This window comes from Ursus arctos, unplaced genomic scaffold (assembly GCF_023065955.2).
Source record: "Ursus arctos isolate Adak ecotype North America unplaced genomic scaffold, UrsArc2.0 scaffold_36, whole genome shotgun sequence".
NCBI classification, from domain to species: Eukaryota; Metazoa; Chordata; class Mammalia; order Carnivora; family Ursidae; genus Ursus; species Ursus arctos.
The window spans coordinates 18,043,861-18,063,939 of record NW_026623050.1 but is presented as its reverse complement, the minus strand read 5'-3'; the positions used below and the strand labels follow the sequence as shown (position 1 = coordinate 18,063,939).

Below are 20,079 nucleotides of genomic sequence, written 5' to 3'. Positions count from 1 at the left end.
CTGAAGCTTCTCTTCCTTTCTTCAGCTGTCTACTCTCAACGTTCAGCAACTGCAGAATCAGGCACCAGAGTAGATCAGCCCAGAGAGTTTCTAATTTCGTGAACTCTCCATTCTGGACTGATTCCTGCCCCCTGGGATATACAAGGCTCCTTCCTTCTGGAGTCTTTCTAAACCACACACGGACTGTTGTGTAAGGACATTTCAGTGATCAGAGTTTATGACTCAGAGCTTTTAAAAGTCTAAATTCTGGTATCTGTTTTACACTGCCTGCTGGACGGGGTTCTGGCCTCCCACTTCTCTCCACTTCACATTATAGAAACTAGATCCAAGAATTGATGAGACAAACATTTGCAAATATTGTGTTAGCTTATGATAACAGGATATTTTAGAGAAGACAAGAATAAATAAAGGGACAGAAAGGTTAATGAATATTTGGAAGTCATTTATGAATTAACCCAACATTAATTATCTACTATATGACACTCAATTTCACAAACATTCTCCCATTTAATCTTTAAGGTAACCGTGTGTCATAGACATTAATTACATCCACATTAGAAGAGAAAACTGAGGCTCAGAGGGGTGAAATCCCTTGCCCAAGGGTCCCAGTGCTAGTGAATATCATAGGATTTGAACTTAGATCATTTGATTCCTGGTTCAGAATTCTTTTCACTGCATCACTCTGTAGAAAAGACCAGTACATTCCATGGTTTGAAATTTGTCATCCATTGTCTACGATCCACCTTTTAATGTAAATCTTACTAAAATAAGTTTTTATTATAGTACAACCTCAAAAGATTACCTTTTCTGGAAAAATAAAATTGAGATGTTGTTCCTATTCTTAGGATCATCTCACTTAAGCAACAACTGGGAAAGGTGGAATCAGTAGAGACTTGATACTATTCCCATGACCCTTTACAAACAGAAATAAACCTCTATCTAATGCAGACTACTCAATGCCCCCCTCCTTTTGGACTAAATGGGGCCCTTTTACCGAGGAAGCTGCTAATATGGCATCAAGCTATTAATGGGAAAAGCATTTACTTTAGATTAAGAACAGTGTAAAGTAGAGCGGGGGCCCACTATGACTGGCTATTAGGGATGTTAATTAAATATTTATAATGTCTAAATTAGCATAGTGAAAGCTCAATTCATCAATTTGTTCTGGTCTGTTTGTAAGGGGAAAAAAATAACTCCAAATGCCCCTGAAGAAAGATGCTATGTGAGTCAATAGGAAGATGACTGAACAATTTATTATGATTGTGGTAAACTTTTTATTTTGATTTTATTTAAAGGTACTTGTTGCAGCACCTTACCTTAAAGACCACTTACCACAGTCAATATACTGGAGGGCCATGCATTATTCATTGTTATCCAATGAAAAATTTGCTAAGGTGCTTCAATGCTGTATGTCTGATTGATTAATTGATTTCTTGATAGTTACTTCCAAAAAGTAGGGGCTAGGGGTTAATGTTGAGAACTGGGGCTGGAAGCCAGAAGCCCTGGGTCCTTCCTCCATTACTAAGGAGCCTGCTGAAGGACCTAGTTTTCCAAGCTTTGAAATGATATCTTGCTAATAGAGTTGTTTTCAGGCTTCATGGTTAATAATTGAGAGGAATAGTTGGATCTTCCACTGAAAATGGCTAAGTATGTGGCAGCTTTTCCTTCTGTCTAGTGTCAGGAAGCCAATAATATTAACACCTAAATGCCCACAGCCTGTGAATGCTTAATGAATGTATTTTCCGAATTCCATTAGTTTAAAAAAACTTTTTTTGCCCCGTTTATTATGAGAAAGTCCCAAAAAGGGAAAGGCCAACTGTCCAACCTATTTTCAACCGTAGATGAGACTGACTGCAATGGAGACTTCATCACCGACACTTTAAATGGAGCTGTCTGTAGCTGTCTAAAGCTCATCACCATTCACACGTTTGGATAAACATAATTATGGGAGAAGAGTCTGGAGTTTTTACAAACCTATTCTCCCCACACTAGATCAGTGGTTTCATGACCACACTTAATGAATGTACGTCTTGCCCAAAACTAAAAATTTTAAAAATAAAACTTTATGAAGATATTTTAGTTTGTTTTGGCTATAAGAAACTGTTTTTCCTTCTATCTTGTAGGTTTTCTTCTCCTATAGAGAAGCGACCAGAAATACAGTTTGACCCCTCTTTATATGGGTGCATCTAATCCCTCTCTTTCTTCTCCTTCAGACAAGCTGGCCTTCCCTAGAGGGAGAGCTGGCGTGAAAGGGTTAAAGGTTCTCTGGTCAAAATGACCCAACAGAAGGAGCCCGGCCCAGAGCTGAAATCTAAGTGCTAATGACCGCTGCCCTTCACCCCGCTGCTGTCCACCGGCCGGACCTGCGGCCGGGCGGGGGCCAGGGCTGAGAGAGGGCACAATGTTCTGCATTTAACATTTGAACTTCTCCTATGCGAGGCAGCAGGCCGTTTTGTCCTGGGGTCGCTGACCCTGGCTCCCCCATCAGCTGCCCTGAAACCTTAATTGAATGACAGATGGTCATCTTCGAGGTCGCCAGAAGCTGCGCTCTGCCAGCCGCGCGGGGGCTACGGCCCCAGGCCCCAGCGGTCCTGCCCCGACTCTGCCAGCAAGGGGCGGGCGGCAGAGGCAGCAGGCACCCTGCGGAACATACCCGGCCCACGGGCACCGCGGGGTCGGTGGGCCATGCCGCGCTCCCAGAGGAAACCAAGGCCTCAGTGGCCGCGGGGGGTAAGGGGGGTGGGGAATCGCCCGATCCTAGTGTCTCTGCCAGCCTCCCAGGCCGAGCGCCCACGCTAGGCCTACAGCAGGGCGTTCTCCCCGGCAGACGGCCCAGCTTCGGGCCCTGGAAAGCAACCACGGCGGGACAAAACCGTATTCTATGCGGGAAGGCCCGGGTTCGAACATCCTCGGGGCCTGAAGCGTCGAGGTCTGGAGCCTGTGAGGCCCAAGGCCAACAAGCCAGCGTCCAAGCGCAGGACGCTCATCTCTAGACCTGGCCCGCCCTCCAGGGCCCGCAAGGAGACCGGGAAAAGGCCAGATCCCGCGCCGCCAGCCCTGCCGCACGCGGCCTGCCCTGAGCAGCCAGGAGCACCTTCCCGCTAGCGCCGTTCCTAGCAGGAAACCACTCGAGCCTCGCGGTCCCTGCAGGCCCCTAGCCTCCCGGGCTAATACCTGGCCGCTGGAATCCCAAAACTACCCCACTATGGGGAGCTTTCAAGGCGCTAGGGTAAAAGATGGGCGCCCAGAAATGCGCCCGGGAGCACCACGTCTAGCCGCGCTGCCTTCAGCAGCCTGTCCGCGCCCCAGTGTCCTTTTTTTTTTTTTTTTTTTTTTTAAATAAAAGCTGCGAGTCCTACAATTACTGGGATTACAGTGAGCGGGTATTGATCTGCAGCCGGCATTGTAGGATCAAGCAGGCGGGCGGAGGCGGACATCTCCGCCCCCACCCCTCGCCGCCACCTAGTCCTGCAAAGCGCTTAAAAAAACGTTTCTAAATGTTTGATTTCAGACGCACCATCAACACCTGCTGCAAAAAAATGACCCTCCCCCCCTTCTCCTACCCGCCGGAGCGGCCACACCTCCTCCCCTCCACCCGTGGGCCTCCCAGGCCGGAGCCAGCTACGCCGCCACCTTCAGCCCTTTTTTTCCTTTTTTTTTTTTTTTTTTTAATTACTGAGGGGAAATATACACATAAGCAAAAAAAAAAAAAAAAAAAAAAAAGCCTCCCCGGCAGGCGCGAGAGGGGGTGGTGAGGAGGCCAGCGAAGGCGGTAATGCAACCCTAATGCACAGATAGCTGACATCAACTTCCGTCAGGCAGCTCCTGAAGATCGAACCTTTCGATTGTAACTGGGACAATTTGCATAGTGATTCCCTTTCAGAGCTTTCCCGGGTCCATAACAAGCCCAGGCAGCTATTCAAATGCAAGTTGCAACCCCAAATGCAAGGCTGGCCTGACCAAAAAGAGCCATCCGGCTGCTGGGAGAAGCGAGACCCGAGCTCTGGTTCTGATCCTTCTCTGTTCTTCCTTTTTCTTTCTCTTCTCCGATTCCTGATTTAGCTGGGAGCTGTTTATTTATGGCTGCAAATGTGTGTGTGCGAGGGAGAGGGAGAATTGATCTTTGCCTGGATTTAAAGATGGAGCCGAATGCGCTGGAGGGAATTTGGGTTTGTGCGTCTGGCTCAGACCCTGCGCGCCAAAGGGGGCCGCTTGGCACCGAGCCCGAGGTCTTTCTTTCTCGAACCCCTCACCTCGCGACCCTGCAGGAATCCGCGGGCCCAGGAGCGGCCTGGCTGACCCACCTGCCCCGGGCCGGGCTGTCGAGAAAGCCTTCATGGAGGGGGCCAACACGTCCCCGTCTTTAAAATGAGCACAATAAAAGGTATCACCTGCGACATGTGCGGATTATTTTTTTCTTAGTGTTCATTGACGCGGGAGCGGGGTGGGGCGGTTTATAGGTTCTGGGGGAGGGGGGAATTAGGGGGCCTGAAATTAGGCTCCCGGGTTTCCCGGTTTCTTTCACATTTGAAATTATGCAGATTGACTCTCGTTTCCCTCCCTCCTAGGGGGCAAATCCTCCAACGCGAACCTGATCGCTTGTCACAGAAGCAACTTGCCATGAAATCCGCTAATGCGCCGCGACTCGCCCACCGGGGTAAGCCAGTCTCACAGGCGCGTGCGGGGGGAGGGGGGCTTGGTAGGCCGGGGCAGGGGCTCCAGGGGCCCCGCCATGCCGGTCCACTGCTGAGCTTGTAGCCACACAAACAGGGTGGGAGCCGAGGGCGGAGGGCAGAAGCCGCGTCACGGCCCGGGAGCCAAGCGGGGGCGCCCCCCTCCCGCCTGCCCTCATAGGCACTGTAGCTAACGGGTCCTCCTGGCAAGTTTAAAGTAGCAAATGAAGGCTGGGAGGAGGCCTCCCAAGCAGGGTGTAAATATCCCGGCGTGCCCAGCTGGGTGGCCGGTATGCGAGCGCGTGTCTGCGGTTTGTGCGCGGTTCTGCGAAGCGGCGAACGGCTGCAGAACCGCACCTGCATTGGTGCGCGTTATGGAACTGGAGCCAGCGGAATTCACAAACCGGGGGCAAATCCCCCGAATGGAACTTGTCTACACTTCCCTAGACTGCTTCCCACTTTCTGGATCTCCCAGGTTGCTCGGTTGTCTCTCCAAATCCAGTCTAAACCTGCTAAAGATGATCACAGGCCACTGTTCTTGCAGCACTGACCATTATCTCGGTGGCAGAACCAGCTCCTCTAATCAGAGAGCAAAAAAGCGGCAGCTAAATTTGTGTCTTTTCTTTCTTTCACTTTCTTTCTTTCTCTCTCTCTTTTTTAAGTGATGAGAAAATGTAGGCTTCTTAAACCCAAAGAGCAGCCAAACACACATTTGCCAATGTTCTTTGCTTATATTGGTTCTGCTGCTGGAAGCTGTCTGTCCATGAGCTTTTTCGTTGTGCTTGTTTTATGCAGAGCACTCGGGATATTTTTCTAATTTTTTAAGTCTTTATATCTTAAAAATATATATATAGAATGCTTTCCTGATCGTTTCGCAATAGGTTTCTTAAAGACCAGGTATGTAGGGGGAGTGTTTGGGATTGAATGGTGAAAAAAAGCAGACTGGAAGGCACAAATAAACCCAATGCAAATTGAAAACAAATTGAACAAACGAAATGATTATGAAAGAAGAGGGAATTAACTAGTCTGGAAAGAGCAAGTTTTAAGGTCTGAAGTGTCCAGATTTAATGACCACAGGTAACAAATCGAAAAGAATTAAGTCTATGCCTTTGCCTGTGTATGCACAGCCAAAGAATACAGGTCCTCCTGGGTATCTTACTCAAGTGCACATTTATTTTGAGGCGTTTCAAAGGACAGTTCAGTTTTGGGATGCTTTCCTACTTTTCGGCAAACTACAACCATTTAGGTGACCTTTAGTTCTGGTGGAAAACAATTTAAAATTTATTTCTGGCTGTAGGAAAAAAGTGAAATTTTTCATGCCCTGATAGTTCATAAATTACAGGTGTCTAAGGGGTTAATTTGATATAAATAATCTACGTTCTGTGAGCACAGAGGGAGTAAGGTAGAGGCCTTGGCTATAAGAAAGCTCTGTCTGGTAGTGATGGAGCTTTGTGTGTCTGAGGGAAGTGTGAGGAGGCTCTGAACCTAGCTTTGGGTTGGTTGCATCCCTCTCCCTCTCTTAAAACAGTAACTCAAGATGTAAGTAAAAGTGTTTTCATTTTTTATTGATCCTGCTAACATCTTTCATTATCCAGCATGTAGCCACAGCAAATTATTGCTCATTTGATACCGAGAATTCTATTGACCATCACTTTCATTGGAGAGAGAATTCTAACTACTCCACTGCTTTATAGTCAGTCAGAGCTAAGGCTGAGTTTCTGCTAAAACTGAAGTAAATTGAGCCCTCTGCCTCCAGGAATTGATGGAGATGTGTTCATTACATTGGGCCACGTGAACATGCATAGAAATCTGCTTTTTACTCTGCCGACCTTGCCCCCATTCATGCAAAAGGTCGGCCCCTTTGGAACAGATCTGCCGACTTGGAGAGCTAGGCATTCGTTTGTCTCTCGGATCCCTTCTGGCAACTTCTTTCCATCTCTGACCAGGATTGGGGCAATGGAAATGATGCAGCGGAAGCCTGCTCCTCTGGTCGATCCTGTGCTCAAAATCAGCCCAATCTGGACACCTACGAAATCATTAAACCACCCCGTCCCCACCAAAAACAAAAAACAAAAAAACAAAAAACAAAAAAAAAAAAAACCTTCCTAAAATATCCAGATGAGTGACTTTATGGTCTGGATATGATATCCTAAATGAAACTGACCCCTACACACACCAAGACCCCACCAGAGAAGGCTAAGTAAGGGAGGTGGGAGCTCCGAGATCAGCGTCTGTTCTGTTTTATGGTTGGCAATGGGCATCCAGAAGAGAATGTCAGGCCAGGCAAACCCAGCGCTCACACCAGCGGTGGCACAAGTGGAAGCTCGACCCTAGTGAAGGTCTGACCTTTGACCCTCAAACCCGCAGCTCTGGGGCTCTCTAGGCTGGAGACGGAGGCCAGTCGGGAAAAGAGGTTGGAGAGAAGGACCGGGATAGGAAAGGAGAGGCCGAGTTTGTTGGTGGCTGTATCTGCCTTGACATAGCAAGTAGCTGGAGCTACCACATAGCAGAGGCCACGCGACGTCCCAATCGTCGGTCCGCCTTCCTCCTCCCTAAGTCGCCTCCTCAGACCCTGCCTAGTCAGGACCCGCGCGCCCTCATCTCTTCCCTTTGGACGTCTCTGGGAAAAGTGCCCGACTCAAGGGTGCGCTGGCCAGGCGGGACAGGGGCAGAAAGCGACATCGGGCTCGACCACTGCTAGCCCGGTATCCGCGCCCAGCGGGGCCTTCAGATCTCCAAGTAACAAGCAATCTACGCCGGCTTCACCTTAAGCCCTCGACCCCAAGGAGAGGCCAGAAGACCTTGGAGAAGCCATGTCCCTGGGGACTCCGTAGAAGAGAGGGTTAGGTTGGGTTTCATTTCTGCAACCTCTAGGAGATAAGTCCTCTCGGTTCCAGAACAAAAGGAGACCCAATTAACGACTTTAACAAACGCAACCGCGGCGTGTGCAACCGGTGAAACAGCGCCAGCTCCAAATCGGAAGGCACATGGGACTCAAAGGGACCTGGCTTGGTAGTTATTTTCCTAATGGTGCTAAGTGCGAGTGAAGCTATTCACACTCTCTCGCAGGCCGCGCTCCATGAACCGTAGCGCGGTTGGGAGCCACTTTGTTCTAGAACAAGGCAGTGAACTAGTGGGAGCGTGCTCTGGGCACGCTGGTCTCTGACCCAAAGCAGCAGCTGAGAGATGAGGGTAGATTCTAACTCGGCTACGGTGTCATCGAGGGGCTGGTGGAGGGAAGTTCAAGCCGAGATTCACATAGTGGATTTTTTTTTAATTTTTGTTTTTAACGTACGTGCGCCCAATACAGTCGTGTTCCTCGAATGCGCGCACCGCACACTTGGAGAATCCAGCCCAGAGATGTTTCCGAAACCCCATTTTCCTGATTGCAGCTCAGACTCTGGAAACCCACGAACTCTCAGGGAAAGGGAGCTTGATCCCAGCCAAGCAGAGAGTCAGGCACACACACGCACAGACGCATACACACACACAGGACAGAAGGCTGTGCTTCCTGGGATGGAAGATGCAGGGTGGCTGGACGGGGATCTGGGAGGCTGTGACTGAAGGAAGGCTTTGGCACTGCCATAATGGTGCAACCTCTAAAGCAGTGTCATCCTTAGAGTTATTTAGGGGAACAAGACCTGGGACCTGGGTTTGAGTTAAAGAAGCTAGGGGCAAGGGACAGTTGGCCCAGCATTTCTTCGGAATGAAGCAGAACTAAGAAATGAAGCTGGATGGGCACTGTTGCAAACTGGAGATTAGGAAATATATTATCCTTGCACACACAGCAGCACACATCTCCTCCGATGACGAGCTCATCCCTGAGCAGGGGGTCTCTGGCACCAGCACTGAGCACCACAACTGCCCTTTCAGTCTCCTCCAGGTTTTGCCAGGCAAATGAAACGAGCAAAACTCCATAGTAAATTATTTTGTTCAGCCCTCTGTCATTTTATGAAAATAAAAGGCAACACTTTGTCATTTTTAATCATATAAGCAGACAATAAACCTAATTTTGATATTGATTTTTTCCAGAATCAAGTGATTTTGTGCAGTGTCTGTTGTATTTCCTTTCCAAGGAATGGCCGCTTACTGGTAGATTGTGTGGGTATAACGTGGAATCTGTGCAGCCCGGCGATTATCTGAAACATGCAGTTGATTGTGGACTTTGAAGCCAGATAGCTGAGGAGCACCTCTTCCTGGGGGGCAGGAAGTTTGGTTTTTGTCTAATTATCTAGGTAATGGTTTCAACTGGGCTGCCCCTAGAGCCCTAGGATAGATTTAAGGCTCTCAGCTGGTGCTTTTAGGAGTTTGGGCCTCAGAGATCCACTTTAATTTTTTTCAAAATAAAGTCAAATAAATAAAAGTAAAAACAACAACCCAAGATTCTTGCTAATGTCAGGGGCCCAGGTGGCACTGTGAGGAACATTAGCAAGGGGAGCACACTCTCCCTGTTTGCAAAGTTCCAAGCCTGGGAAAGGGGTGCCACCTGGGCCGGCTGGACATGGGCCACTGCAAAGGCTCACCCAGAAGTGTCCGGTGATACCACTGACAGCAAAAGGGCCTAGAGAGTGCTCCCTCTGCATTCTGGAGCTCACTTGCCTTTTTCTTTTTTTCAAAAATAAGATTTTTTTATGTCAGGGCAAAATGGAGTTGTCACCATTCGTGGGAAAGTCTTGAGGTGCAGAGAGGTGGGCCAGGCCTCCACCTAACTATAGAAGGAGGAGAAGGAGGAAGGAAATGAGGGAAGAAAGCTGCAGAGAGGAAAACAATAGGAAGTGGAGAGGGAAGAAAAAAGAAAAGGAAGGGAGGAGAAAATTAAAAGGGAAATGGGGAGATGAAAGAACAAACAGAAGATGGAAGAGGGAAAGAAAGAAAGAAAAGAAAGGAAATGGAGACATGAAAAAGATGGTGAAGGGCAAGAAGGAAGGAAAAAGAGGAGGAAAAACAAAATTTAAAAGAACTAACAAAGAAAAAATACAAAATTACCCCATCCTTCGGAGGGAAACTGTAATTGACCTGGAACATATACTGCAGGTCCAGGTGGCTCCTACTCCCTCCTGAAATGGAGAACAAATGACAGTCCCAAGCATAAATTAAAAGCCCCCCAACTTCCTACTCCAATCCGAAAGACTAAACTCAGGACCGCGAGGTCAGGGGGAGACCCACGGGGGGACCCACCCACTACCCTAGCATCTTCCGCTATAAGGAAGCCCTTATAATCTGCGGGGAGGGGTCGTCCTCTCCTCCTACCCCCACCCCCAACCCCCCTCCCCTGCCTCCGCTTCCAAGGGCCTCAGACCCAGCCAGTGGGAGGGAACCTGGCGGCCCTACGCCCCTCACAGGGGGATGAAACCTCCGGCCTGCGAGTGACCCTCGGGCTTTGACCTTTCCCGACGCCCTCCAGGGTCAGTATTTAACCTTTCGCTCCCGGGTCCCTGGCCCTCGGCTGGGGAGAAAGGGAAAGTGGGTCGATATTTGGGACCAGCGGGGAGAAGGGGGGTGGCGCCTAGGCCGAATTGCTCGTGGATGAGGCCCAAGCCAGAGCTCTTGCTCCTCTCCCAACGCTTATGAAACCGAGCCTCCAGGATCCCGCGCTTGTGGGGCGCTGAATGCCAAGGCCCAGTTACACCTCGTGCCTGGTAAAGAACGTGCTGAGGCACGGAGGAGGAGATTGGGAGTCGTTCCCGGTTTTCCTGCCCAGTTTAGAGCAGTTTCTCTTCATACAACCTACTCCCGTCTCAGACATGAGCCCCCGTTTACATTTTGGGGATCCGGAGAGCCTTAGCCGGATGTACTGGAGGCGACAGTGAGGAATCCGACTTGTGACACCCCCCACCCCCAAGCCCGAAGTGTTTGACTCCTCCCTGGGAGCGGGTGCCAAGAGGACCAGTGAAGAAATCGGGCCAAAGTCTGGGCTGCCCGGCCCCAACCACCGCTTCACAGTCCCCTCTGGGAAAGCAGACATCAGCCTCGCTCCAGCTCCATTCCACTAACTTCCAAAAGCGCCTGCAACCAGCGCCCCGAGGGCTCTCCCGGCGGGGATGGGGGAAGATGGGCGGCAAACCGGAGGCTACAGAGGCCAGCGGAGCGCCCCCCACCCTCAGCTCCCCGCGGCTTGGGCTTGGGGTTTTCGCGGTCTCCCCAGCTGGAGCCGGGGCCGCCAGGAGCCAGAGCGTTAGGTTCAAATGCATCAAGACTCTGAAGTCATTTATCCGGTTTCATAAATAATTTTCTTATTACACTTAAGCCCGATTCCTGCCCCCTTCCCATTTTTATTGCGGGGTTTCAGCGGCTAAAAAGTTTCTAAGTCGTGTGGGCCGTTGTTTTCCTTTTTCCATCATTAACATCATTAATATACGCTATCAATAACCCTGTCGTTCGGAGCCGAGTTTCACGGTATTGATCCACGCAGCTATTCATCTCTGCCATGCAAGACACGGAATAATTTTCGCATTACAGTAGCTTGGATTTGCTTTTAATTCATATTTAAAGCTGCAACCGGCTCGGCGGAGCGCTCTGCGAAAGACTAGAGGCGCCTAATTAATAATAAGTTAGAAACGAAGGAAGGCACTGGCGAATAAATAATTAATACAGACATCTATGTCTCTTTGAATATTGCTCCTTTAAAAATTTAGACTTACCAGGACCATACTGTAAGTCTGCAATTTATATTGCAGGGATGATTTAAGAAAGCTATTTTTTTTCCTTGAAATACAATACTAAATTATTTACAGTGTTTTGCAAACCTAAGTTCCTTCATTAGCTAGCCCCTCCGGTTTGTTCCTTCCAGGTGGAAAACACCAATTTTTTTAAATAATCATAATAAGAATCATGAAAATCTCCCAACAAAACCGCAGGTTGCGATTAACTTCGGGTGTCAAGGGTGGGGGCAGATTGGCCTGGAAAGTCATGTATAGACTCCAGTTGTCTGAGGAGTTGGGGGCTGCCATATAGGGGGTTTTGTTAGGGAAGGTGAACAACAAAATCCAAAGTATTGAGTAGCGACTTTGGGCATTTGCTGGTGCCGGTAGGGAAAGAGTTTGAGGTAAACTCAGAGTCCTCAAAGAGCCTATGGAAGGAAGGAGGCTGGGATTTGGAGGGTTCCTGGTTCTCCCCCAAGGTAAAATGATAATAACAACAACAACAACAACAACAACAACAACAATATTATTATTATTATTATTATTATTATTATTAAATCAGGATTCCTAGAGAAAGGCTACTGAAATCCAGGACTGCATTCCAGGTTAGCCAGGAACTACAGTAGGTGAGGAGAAACAAAATACAAGTGGGTAGAAATGACTGAAAATCGGATGCAGTTTTTGTGTGAGAGAGACTAGGATTTGTTTGCAATATTGTTAGCAATATTGATTTTTTTTGTTACTTGGATTAATGTATGTTAAACAGGAAAATACAGGCATTAGTCAAGTACATTATAATCATCTATTGTTGAGAGCAAAATTTCTCAGGTGAGTGCCAGAGACTTGAGAAGCAGTCGCAGGGACCTCAAGACCACTGAGGCTTACGTCGGGGCAGCCAGAGCCCCTAGGGCCTGGCAGTGTGGGGAGAAGGAAGCGGCTTTACCTCCAGCTCACTCTTCTCCCCCTTTTAGAATTACAGCCTTATATTTAACCAACCCGCTACGCAGGTGTGTCAGGGTTGACTTCTCTGCTGGGCTAAATGATGATTAGAGAAAATGAGAGGTGGCGGTGTTCTTGGCCACCTGGGTCTCCCAAAATTCCTCACCTCCCCCTTCTATCTTTGGAACAGCCTCCTAGCCCTGCCTCCAGGTGTCTTGGCCTGGTAACCTTCTATACAACACTCTCCAATCTTGACCCAGGACTAGGGACTCCCACATTCCAGTGTTGGTAGCCTGAGGTCGGGTGCGGCCGCACAGCCTTCATGCCTACACAAATACACACACACACACACACACACACACACACACACACACACACACACACAGGTTAGGCCTGAAAAAAGACACAGGAGTTGGAGAGGGAGACACAGGAGCAGCTGTTGACAAGCATTTGCAAACCTTCCCAAGCCGGACCCCTGGACCTTGGGTGTCCACCTGGCTCAGAGAAGCACACCACGGAGAGATGACATCTCTCTCTCTCTCTCTCACACACACACACACACACACACACACACGCACACACACACACACATACACCCCTAGGGACGCCACCCCTCGCAAGCCCTGCCTCCTCGCCCCGCTTTTGTAGGTTGGGGGCCAAAGCTGCTGCATTCTCAGCTTTTCTTCTCATGCCCCTCCTGGGCCCTGGGTCACCACATTTATGTGGCTAGACCCCAAGAGGCACGCACGCCCTGCCCGGCAGGGGAAGGTCTTTGCCGAACTCCAGTGAAGCTAACAGGCACGCATAGGACCCCTAGGGCCTTGGATGGTTCAAGGGGAGACGAGAAAGTGAGCTTCAGGGTTAAAGGGCAAAGTCTCGAGGAAAAGATTTCTGGGCGCCTGAGACTTCATAATTCTGCGCCCGGATGGCACGCGGGCCAAAGGCAGGCGCGCTAGCCCAGAGCACAAGGGGTCGCATACCTTGAGGATGGGTTCCCGTGCCAGTCACGGGAGTGATGGGATCACGAAGCCAAGACCAGCAAGGCGGAAAGGGCCAGATGGGCAAGAAAAGAAAGAAGAGTGTGGAAGTATGAGGGGGAAAGGACGAAGGAAGGGAGGAAAGGAGGAGACTCGGCCTGGAGAAAACAAAGGACCCGACGGGGGCCCAGCAGACCGTGGAGAGAAGCGCAGGCAAGGGGTGGGGAGCCTGGAACACCGGCGTTTCATTTTTAAATCTTCTAGGTGTCTGCGGGTCAAATAAAGACAAGGGCAGTAACGATTATTCTGTTAAATCTATGGTACTTGACTGCGCAAACACTAATTGATTAGACACCAAAATGATTTGTTTAAAGAGTTTTCCTTCCCAAGTGCAGCTGTTCTCGGGCCCGGGTGGACGTTATCCTGCGAGGCTGCGGAGAAGCCCGCCAAGTGGGCTGTGCGCCCGACCGCAGAACCCGCAATCTACATGGGGTAGGGGGTGGCTGGTCCAAGCCTCTCCAGCCTCAGGTTCGCCGCTGGGCGGAGACCCGCGACTTCCGCCCTTCTGTTCTTCAGGGCTGGAGGATGGTGCACCCGGAGACCGTCGTGAGTCGACTTTGCCCTCCGCCTGCCCCCTTTGCTCCGAGTTCTACTCACTTCGGGTCGCTTTGACTTGCACCATAAGGGACCCTTCTCCCTTGCCCCTGTCCTTCCTAGCCCCCAGACCTGGTACCTTCCCCCCGCCTCCCAGCGTGGCTAATCCACAACGGAGCCCCAGATGCGTGACACCGGAAGGGGAGCCTTAACCATCGCCCCAAAACTGAAAAAATTCGTCGCCCCCTGCAGCCGTTATAGTTCTTCTTTGTAATATACTTCAACCGTATAGAGATAAGACCAAGAAAGAAAATCCACTGAAGGGTTGGTGAGAGAAGGCCAACTCTCCTAGAACAGAGACGACTGCGTTCAGCTCCGGGTCCTCTGGCCAGAGCATCACCCTGAAGCTTTGGACCCTTCCCGCAGCCCCCGCCCCCGCCCCCGGCCTCAGGACACACTATCTCCCTTCAGCGCTCACGGCCTGAGGCCTTTAAAAGCCCTCGCCAACGTGGAATGGATTTAAGCCTAAGAGAAGCCGCCTCTAGTTTATAAAATGGCCCAGGAGAGGAAGTAATCAGAGATGCTCTAGGAGGGGTCTGACGTCGTGAGACCGCTGCCTCTCGCATCCCTTAGAACGCAATCTTCGAATCTTCTAGAACCCAGAGTCAGGAGCGGTTGGCATGAGCCCTTCACCAGTGTATCTTCTCTTTGGGATTTAGAGGGGGTGGGTAAGAAATGAAACAAAGAGAGTGCAAAAGTACAGAGTTATATATATTTTCATACACATACATACTTATGTCACGGACAAAAACCGCAATTAAGGTTGTTAGGTTTCCTTTTTTTCCTTAAAAAGGGGAAAAAGTGAACCTAACAGATGAATAAAAACTATATGCTAAATAGAAGATCAAAGATTACCAAAAAAGGGCTAGAATAATTGGTTACCATTTCGGCCCCCAGAGAGTAAGGAGAAGCCATTGACTAATTTTTTTAAAAAAATTATTTTCAATAGTAAATCACCAGGTCACTTTGAATTTTTTGGTGTTCTGTTCTAAGCTAACAGCAATTTTCTGAATAAAATTTCTGCAGAGGTGTGACGAAGGACAGGAGACGCTGGCAGGAAGCACCCAGAAGTTATCAAGTTCCCTACCATTGCCAGACACCAAAGAAATGGTTCCTCACCAGGAGTTTAATTCTAGACTTGCTACAAGCATCAGAAATTCTGGTGAGTTCCATTCTGAGACTCTGGCCAAGGAGTCAGCCGCTCCCAGGAGCCCTGGATGGGGGAATCTTCCCTGACACAAGGTTTGCTGTTTATGGGGTCAACAAATGGGAAGTAAACACTTGATGGCTCATGGGGGCTAGAAACATTTCTTTGGAATGGTCATGAAAACTGGGACTGAGCCATATGTTACATCTCTATTACTCACAAAAAGAACTAAGGCAGGAACTCTGAAACTGATGGAAGATTCTGAGAGAAACTTCTGTGACCAGAGTTTGGAAAAATGACCTTATTCTCAGTCTCTTTTCTAAGTATGGTACAGCTGCCTGGCAAGCTCTGTCTGCTCAATACAGGAAGGACTGTACCTGCCCAGGCACCACGACCTGACATTTACAAAATAAGCAGTCTAAAATCCTTGTTTCCACACTGAAAATATTGCCAGTAACAAGCATCCAGTCCATAGTCTTATTTCCTTTTTTCTTAAATGTGTACGCGAATGTAATTTTGTGGTGGTGATTGACCCTATTTTTCTTTCTTTAATTTTCCTGCAGCTACTCAAAATCTAACCAGCTGACAGCAAGCCCTCCCCTCAAATGTCTTGGCTGTTATAAAAAAATTGAACAGCATCCTGTAATTGCATACAATGACCAACCAAGTAGTTTTAAGGGACCCCTCCTTGGGCTCTAATTCTTTCATTCCCCATAATGTACCTGCTGGATACCAGGCATTGTGCTGGCACTGAAAGGGGGAAAGGTAGAGAGGAAGAAAATGATGAAAAGCAATCCCAGCCCTCCAGCAGTTGGCAGTCCATCTAGTGTCCCTCCCACACATGCACACACATGTACATTCACCTTTAACTAGGCCTAAGAGCATCCTTCCCACTCATCACACATCCTCAGTGATAGGAAATTTTTCCAAAAGGTCAAATAAGAATACAATGTTTCTTTAAAAATCACTGCAATTCAGTCAACTACAGGTAAACAATGGTAATGAAAGGCATGAAAAGCCAAGAAAGATTAAGGAGATTTGCAAACCAAAGCAAGTCCTGCACACACATTAACTCAACAAAGATCTTTCCTTTGGCTTCTCCTTTAGGGACCAACACCGAACCAGACCCCCTTTTCATGGGAGCTGGGGTAGGTGGGGCAGTATTGAGCTCACCTGATCTCAGCCCTCTTCAGGTAGGCTCCAGGGGCCCAGGCGGGAACCATACAAGAAGGAGGTTTTCCAGGATCAAGTCCCTAATAACTTACGCAAAGAGAAAACCATGAACAATTTGTGCACTTAGTGGTATTTACTTCTTTCTTTTAACAAACTGTCTTTTGGGAAGAGAGTTGTCATAAGGGCAAATCAATCCTTTCGGAGGTGATTAAAATGGGGTGGAGGGAGAGACATAAAAGTTTAGCTCAAAGGTAGCCTGCTACTGAAACCCACTGTTCAGTCTTATATGAGAGCTACGTGCTCTGTATTGTAAGAAAAGAGAACAGAAACATTAAGGAACCAAGGATGCAGCTTCCCACGAATATATTGTGATCCACTAGGCAGAAAATATGTTCTTTGTTTTTGTGTCTATGTGTATGAATAGTTAGATGTAGATATAAGTTTAAATAGAGTAATTTTGTTCTCTGAGCTCCTTTATGTCAGTGTGCCCCCCCCCCAATTTTTCTTGTCTGGGGCCTTAAATTCCAAAATGTTCACTGTGCTGGTAGACACTAAGTCTACTGAGATGGATTCCCATTTCCTGGGCCTCCATGGGCATTATTTGGACAAGATAGGCGTGCCTCTGGTGATAAAGCCAGCCAGATTAACCAATCCCAGGACATGGCCACTTTCAAGGAAGTCAGGTTGGACTGTACCCACTGGCCTTGACCTACTTGGATCATGATGTTGCCCTGGTTGTGCCGGGGAACTGGATAAACAGATGCCCCTGCTCATGCCTTAGCTGGTGGGAAGTTTCCCCCAAGGATTGGTTGGCCCAAGTGTTTGCCTAGGTGACTCAGCCACCACTACTCCCACCATCCCAGCCCTGGCCTCTCCTAGGGTCTAAGAACATTTTCAGCAGAGACACTGTTAGTGGGCTCTGATTCAGTGAGTGTCCCAGGAAAGGAACATACAGTCTAAGTTTGGCCCAGCAAAGGCCACACACACTTTGTTCCATATCCAGGTCCAAATACCCAGGCTCTGAGAGGCTGTCCCCCATTGTGACCACTGCTAGCCCGGGGCTGAGGCTCGGCGCTGACCCGGTCGTAACTGCCAAGGGCTGGACAATGGGCACATCTGTCCTTTCTCTGAGGGATGAAAGCACCTAAGCAGACACGGCTCTGCCTTTTGTTACGGATTTTTTTTTCTTTCTTTTGTAAACGAAAGAAAGCCTCGACATGTGGTAGCCGGGTGTACGTCCCACACTGGGGGCCTCCCCACGCGTCCCCACCAAGCCCAAGGACAGGGTTCGATTCCAGATTGGAGCGTGATTGTGGGAAGCGGACAATTATGCCCGAAGCTGAATTGATTTTCAAATCTGGAGGCTTCTCTCGGTGACGCCAGGAAGAGGGCGTCCCTACGGGCCAAGGAGAGACCGGCGTGCGTGGTCCACTCTGCGGGCGTCAGTCCTTCCCGCAAGCAGCGGACTCTGGGTGCTTTACCAGGAGGGCCATAGTGGAACCGCAGGAACAGCCCAAGCCTCAGCAGCCCCACCAGCACCCAGAAGTTAACGTGGGAACCCACTAGGGTACTCCCCACCCCCAACACACACACACACACACACACACACACACACACACACACACACACGAGTCATTCGCGGAGCAGCACGCCGCCTTATTATCAGCTGAGATGAAGAAGGACCCAAGCGGCAGGGGACAACGAGATATGGCCGGGACCAAAATTCTTGGCATGAAAAGCGTTCCCCTCTCCGGCCCGTGGAAAAGGGTGGGCAGAGGGTCAACAGTCATCAAGCTGACCAAAGCATTTAAGATATTTGCTTCTCCTCCCTCCAAAACTGCCAAGCGCCTGAGGATGGGGAGAGCGTGGGCTCCCAGAAGCCCTCTGGGAAATAAAGCTTGGTAGGACAGGGTGGAAGGAGTAACTGCACAGGCCGAAGCTCCCCGGGCAACCTACACCAAGAGGCAGCAACTGGAGAGAAGGGTGAGGACTTTCCAGTCTTGGCGCACCACCCGGGATGGGAGCCCGGCAAGTGCTTCTGGGTGAGAGCCCACCTCAGCCTGAGAGCCGAGAAGGGCGCAAGTCTCCTGGGGTTGCGTTCGCTGCCCTAGGTCGCACTCCACGCCAGGCCTTCGCACGTGCGCGCCGCTCCAGGGCCACCCGGCGCCGCTGTTAAGGCGCGGGGCCCCCCTTCATCATTTGTACGGGGACGTCACGGGCCGCGAGTGCGGGGGCTGAGGGGGCGGGGCCGAGCCGCGCGCTTGCGCGCTGAGCCCGGCGGGCGTGAGGGCGGGCCGCGGCGGCGGCGGCGGCGGCGGCAGCGGCGGCGGCGGCGGCGGAACCGCGGCCACAGAGTCTGCAACAGTAACCGAGCCATGGCTGGAGCTGGCCAGCGGCGCGGGCAAGCAGCAGCCGCGGAAGAGGCGCGGACTGCGTCAGGGGAGCCGGGGGCCTCAGAATTCTAAGAAGGAGAGGGGCGAGAGGGGACCAGGGGCGGGCGGGCTGGGGGCGCCGCGCTCGCCCAACGGCACGGATCCTTTTTGGAAATTAATATTTAAAAAAAAGCCGAGGACGCAGAGGGGAAGGTGGGGGCAAGAGGGAAGGCGAGACACACAGAGAGGGAGACAGAGCCCCACAGTGAGAGGAAGGAAGGAAGGAAGGCAACAGTCGCCGGCAGCCGATGTGAAGACCGGACTGCGTGCGCCCTTCGCCGCCTCTGCCCGGCCTCATCGATGTTGTGTCCGCCGCCCGCTCGCCCGGATCACGATGAACGCGCAGCTGACCATGGAGGCGATCGGCGAGCTGCACGGGGTGAGCCATGAGCCGGTGCCCGCTCCTGCCGACCTCCTGGGCGGCAGTCCCCACGCGCGAAGCTCCGTGGCGCACCGTGGCAGCCACCTGCCCCCCGCGCACCCGCGTTCCATGGGCATGGCGTCCTTGCTGGACGGCGGTGGCGGCGGCGGCGATTACCACCACCACCACCGGGCCCCCGAGCACAGCCTGGCCGGCCCCCTGCACCCCACCATGACCATGGCCTGCGAGACTCCCCCAGGTATGAGCATGCCCACCACCTACACCACCTTAACCCCTCTGCAGCCGCTGCCGCCCATCTCTACCGTCTCGGACAAGTTCCCTCACCATCACCACCACCACCATCACCACCACCACCCGCACCACCACCAGCGCCTGGCGGGCAATGTGAGCGGTAGCTTCACGCTCATGCGGGACGAGCGCGGGCTGGCCTCTATGAATAACCTCTATACCCCCTACCACAAGGACGTGGCCGGCATGGGCCAGAGCCTCTCGCCCCTCTCCACCTCCGGTCTCGGTGGCATCCACAACTCCCAGCAAGGGCTCCCTCACTATGCCCACCCGGGCGCCGCCATGCCCACTGACAAGATGCTCACCCCGAACGGCTTTGAAGCCCACCACCCGGCCATGCTCGGCCGTCACGGGGAGCAGCACCTCACGCCCACCTCGGCCGGCATGGTGCCCATCAACGGCCTTCCTCCGCACCACCCCCACGCCCACCTGAACGCGCAGGGCCACGGGCAGCTCCTGGGCACGGCCCGGGAGCCCAACCCTTCGGTGACTGGTGCACAGGTCAGCAATGGAAGTAATTCAGGGCAGATGGAAGAGATCAATACCAAAGAGGTGGCGCAGCGTATCACCACCGAGCTCAAGCGCTACAGCATCCCACAGGCCATCTTCGCGCAGAGGGTGCTCTGCCGCTCCCAAGGGACCCTCTCGGACCTGCTGCGCAACCCCAAACCCTGGAGCAAACTCAAGTCCGGCCGGGAGACCTTCCGGAGGATGTGGAAGTGGCTGCAGGAGCCGGAGTTCCAGCGGATGTCTGCGCTCCGCTTAGCAGGTGA

At 51.0% G+C, this 20,079-nt stretch overlaps 1 protein-coding gene and 1 long non-coding RNA gene across 2 annotated transcripts in view; both read left to right on the top strand.

Annotated features, from left to right (window-relative positions):
• The first annotated feature begins 3,759 nt into the window (after positions 1–3,759).
• LOC123002078 (uncharacterized) lies at positions 3,760–8,695 on the top strand. Its single transcript, XR_006411587.3, has 3 exons — positions 3,760–4,384; positions 4,569–4,657; positions 6,620–8,695. It is a non-coding gene; the product is annotated as an uncharacterized LOC123002078 (long non-coding RNA).
• Positions 8,696–18,528: 9,833 nt separating this feature from the next.
• ONECUT1 (one cut homeobox 1) overlaps positions 18,529–20,079 on the top strand; it is a 40,574-nt gene continuing 39,023 nt past the window's right edge. Inside the window, exon 1 of the mRNA XM_026518513.4 lies at positions 18,529–20,075. Within this exon, the coding sequence (XP_026374298.1) occupies positions 18,971–20,075 (1,105 nt within the window). The 5' untranslated portion in view covers positions 18,529–18,970. The remainder of the gene's footprint in view (positions 20,076–20,079) is intronic.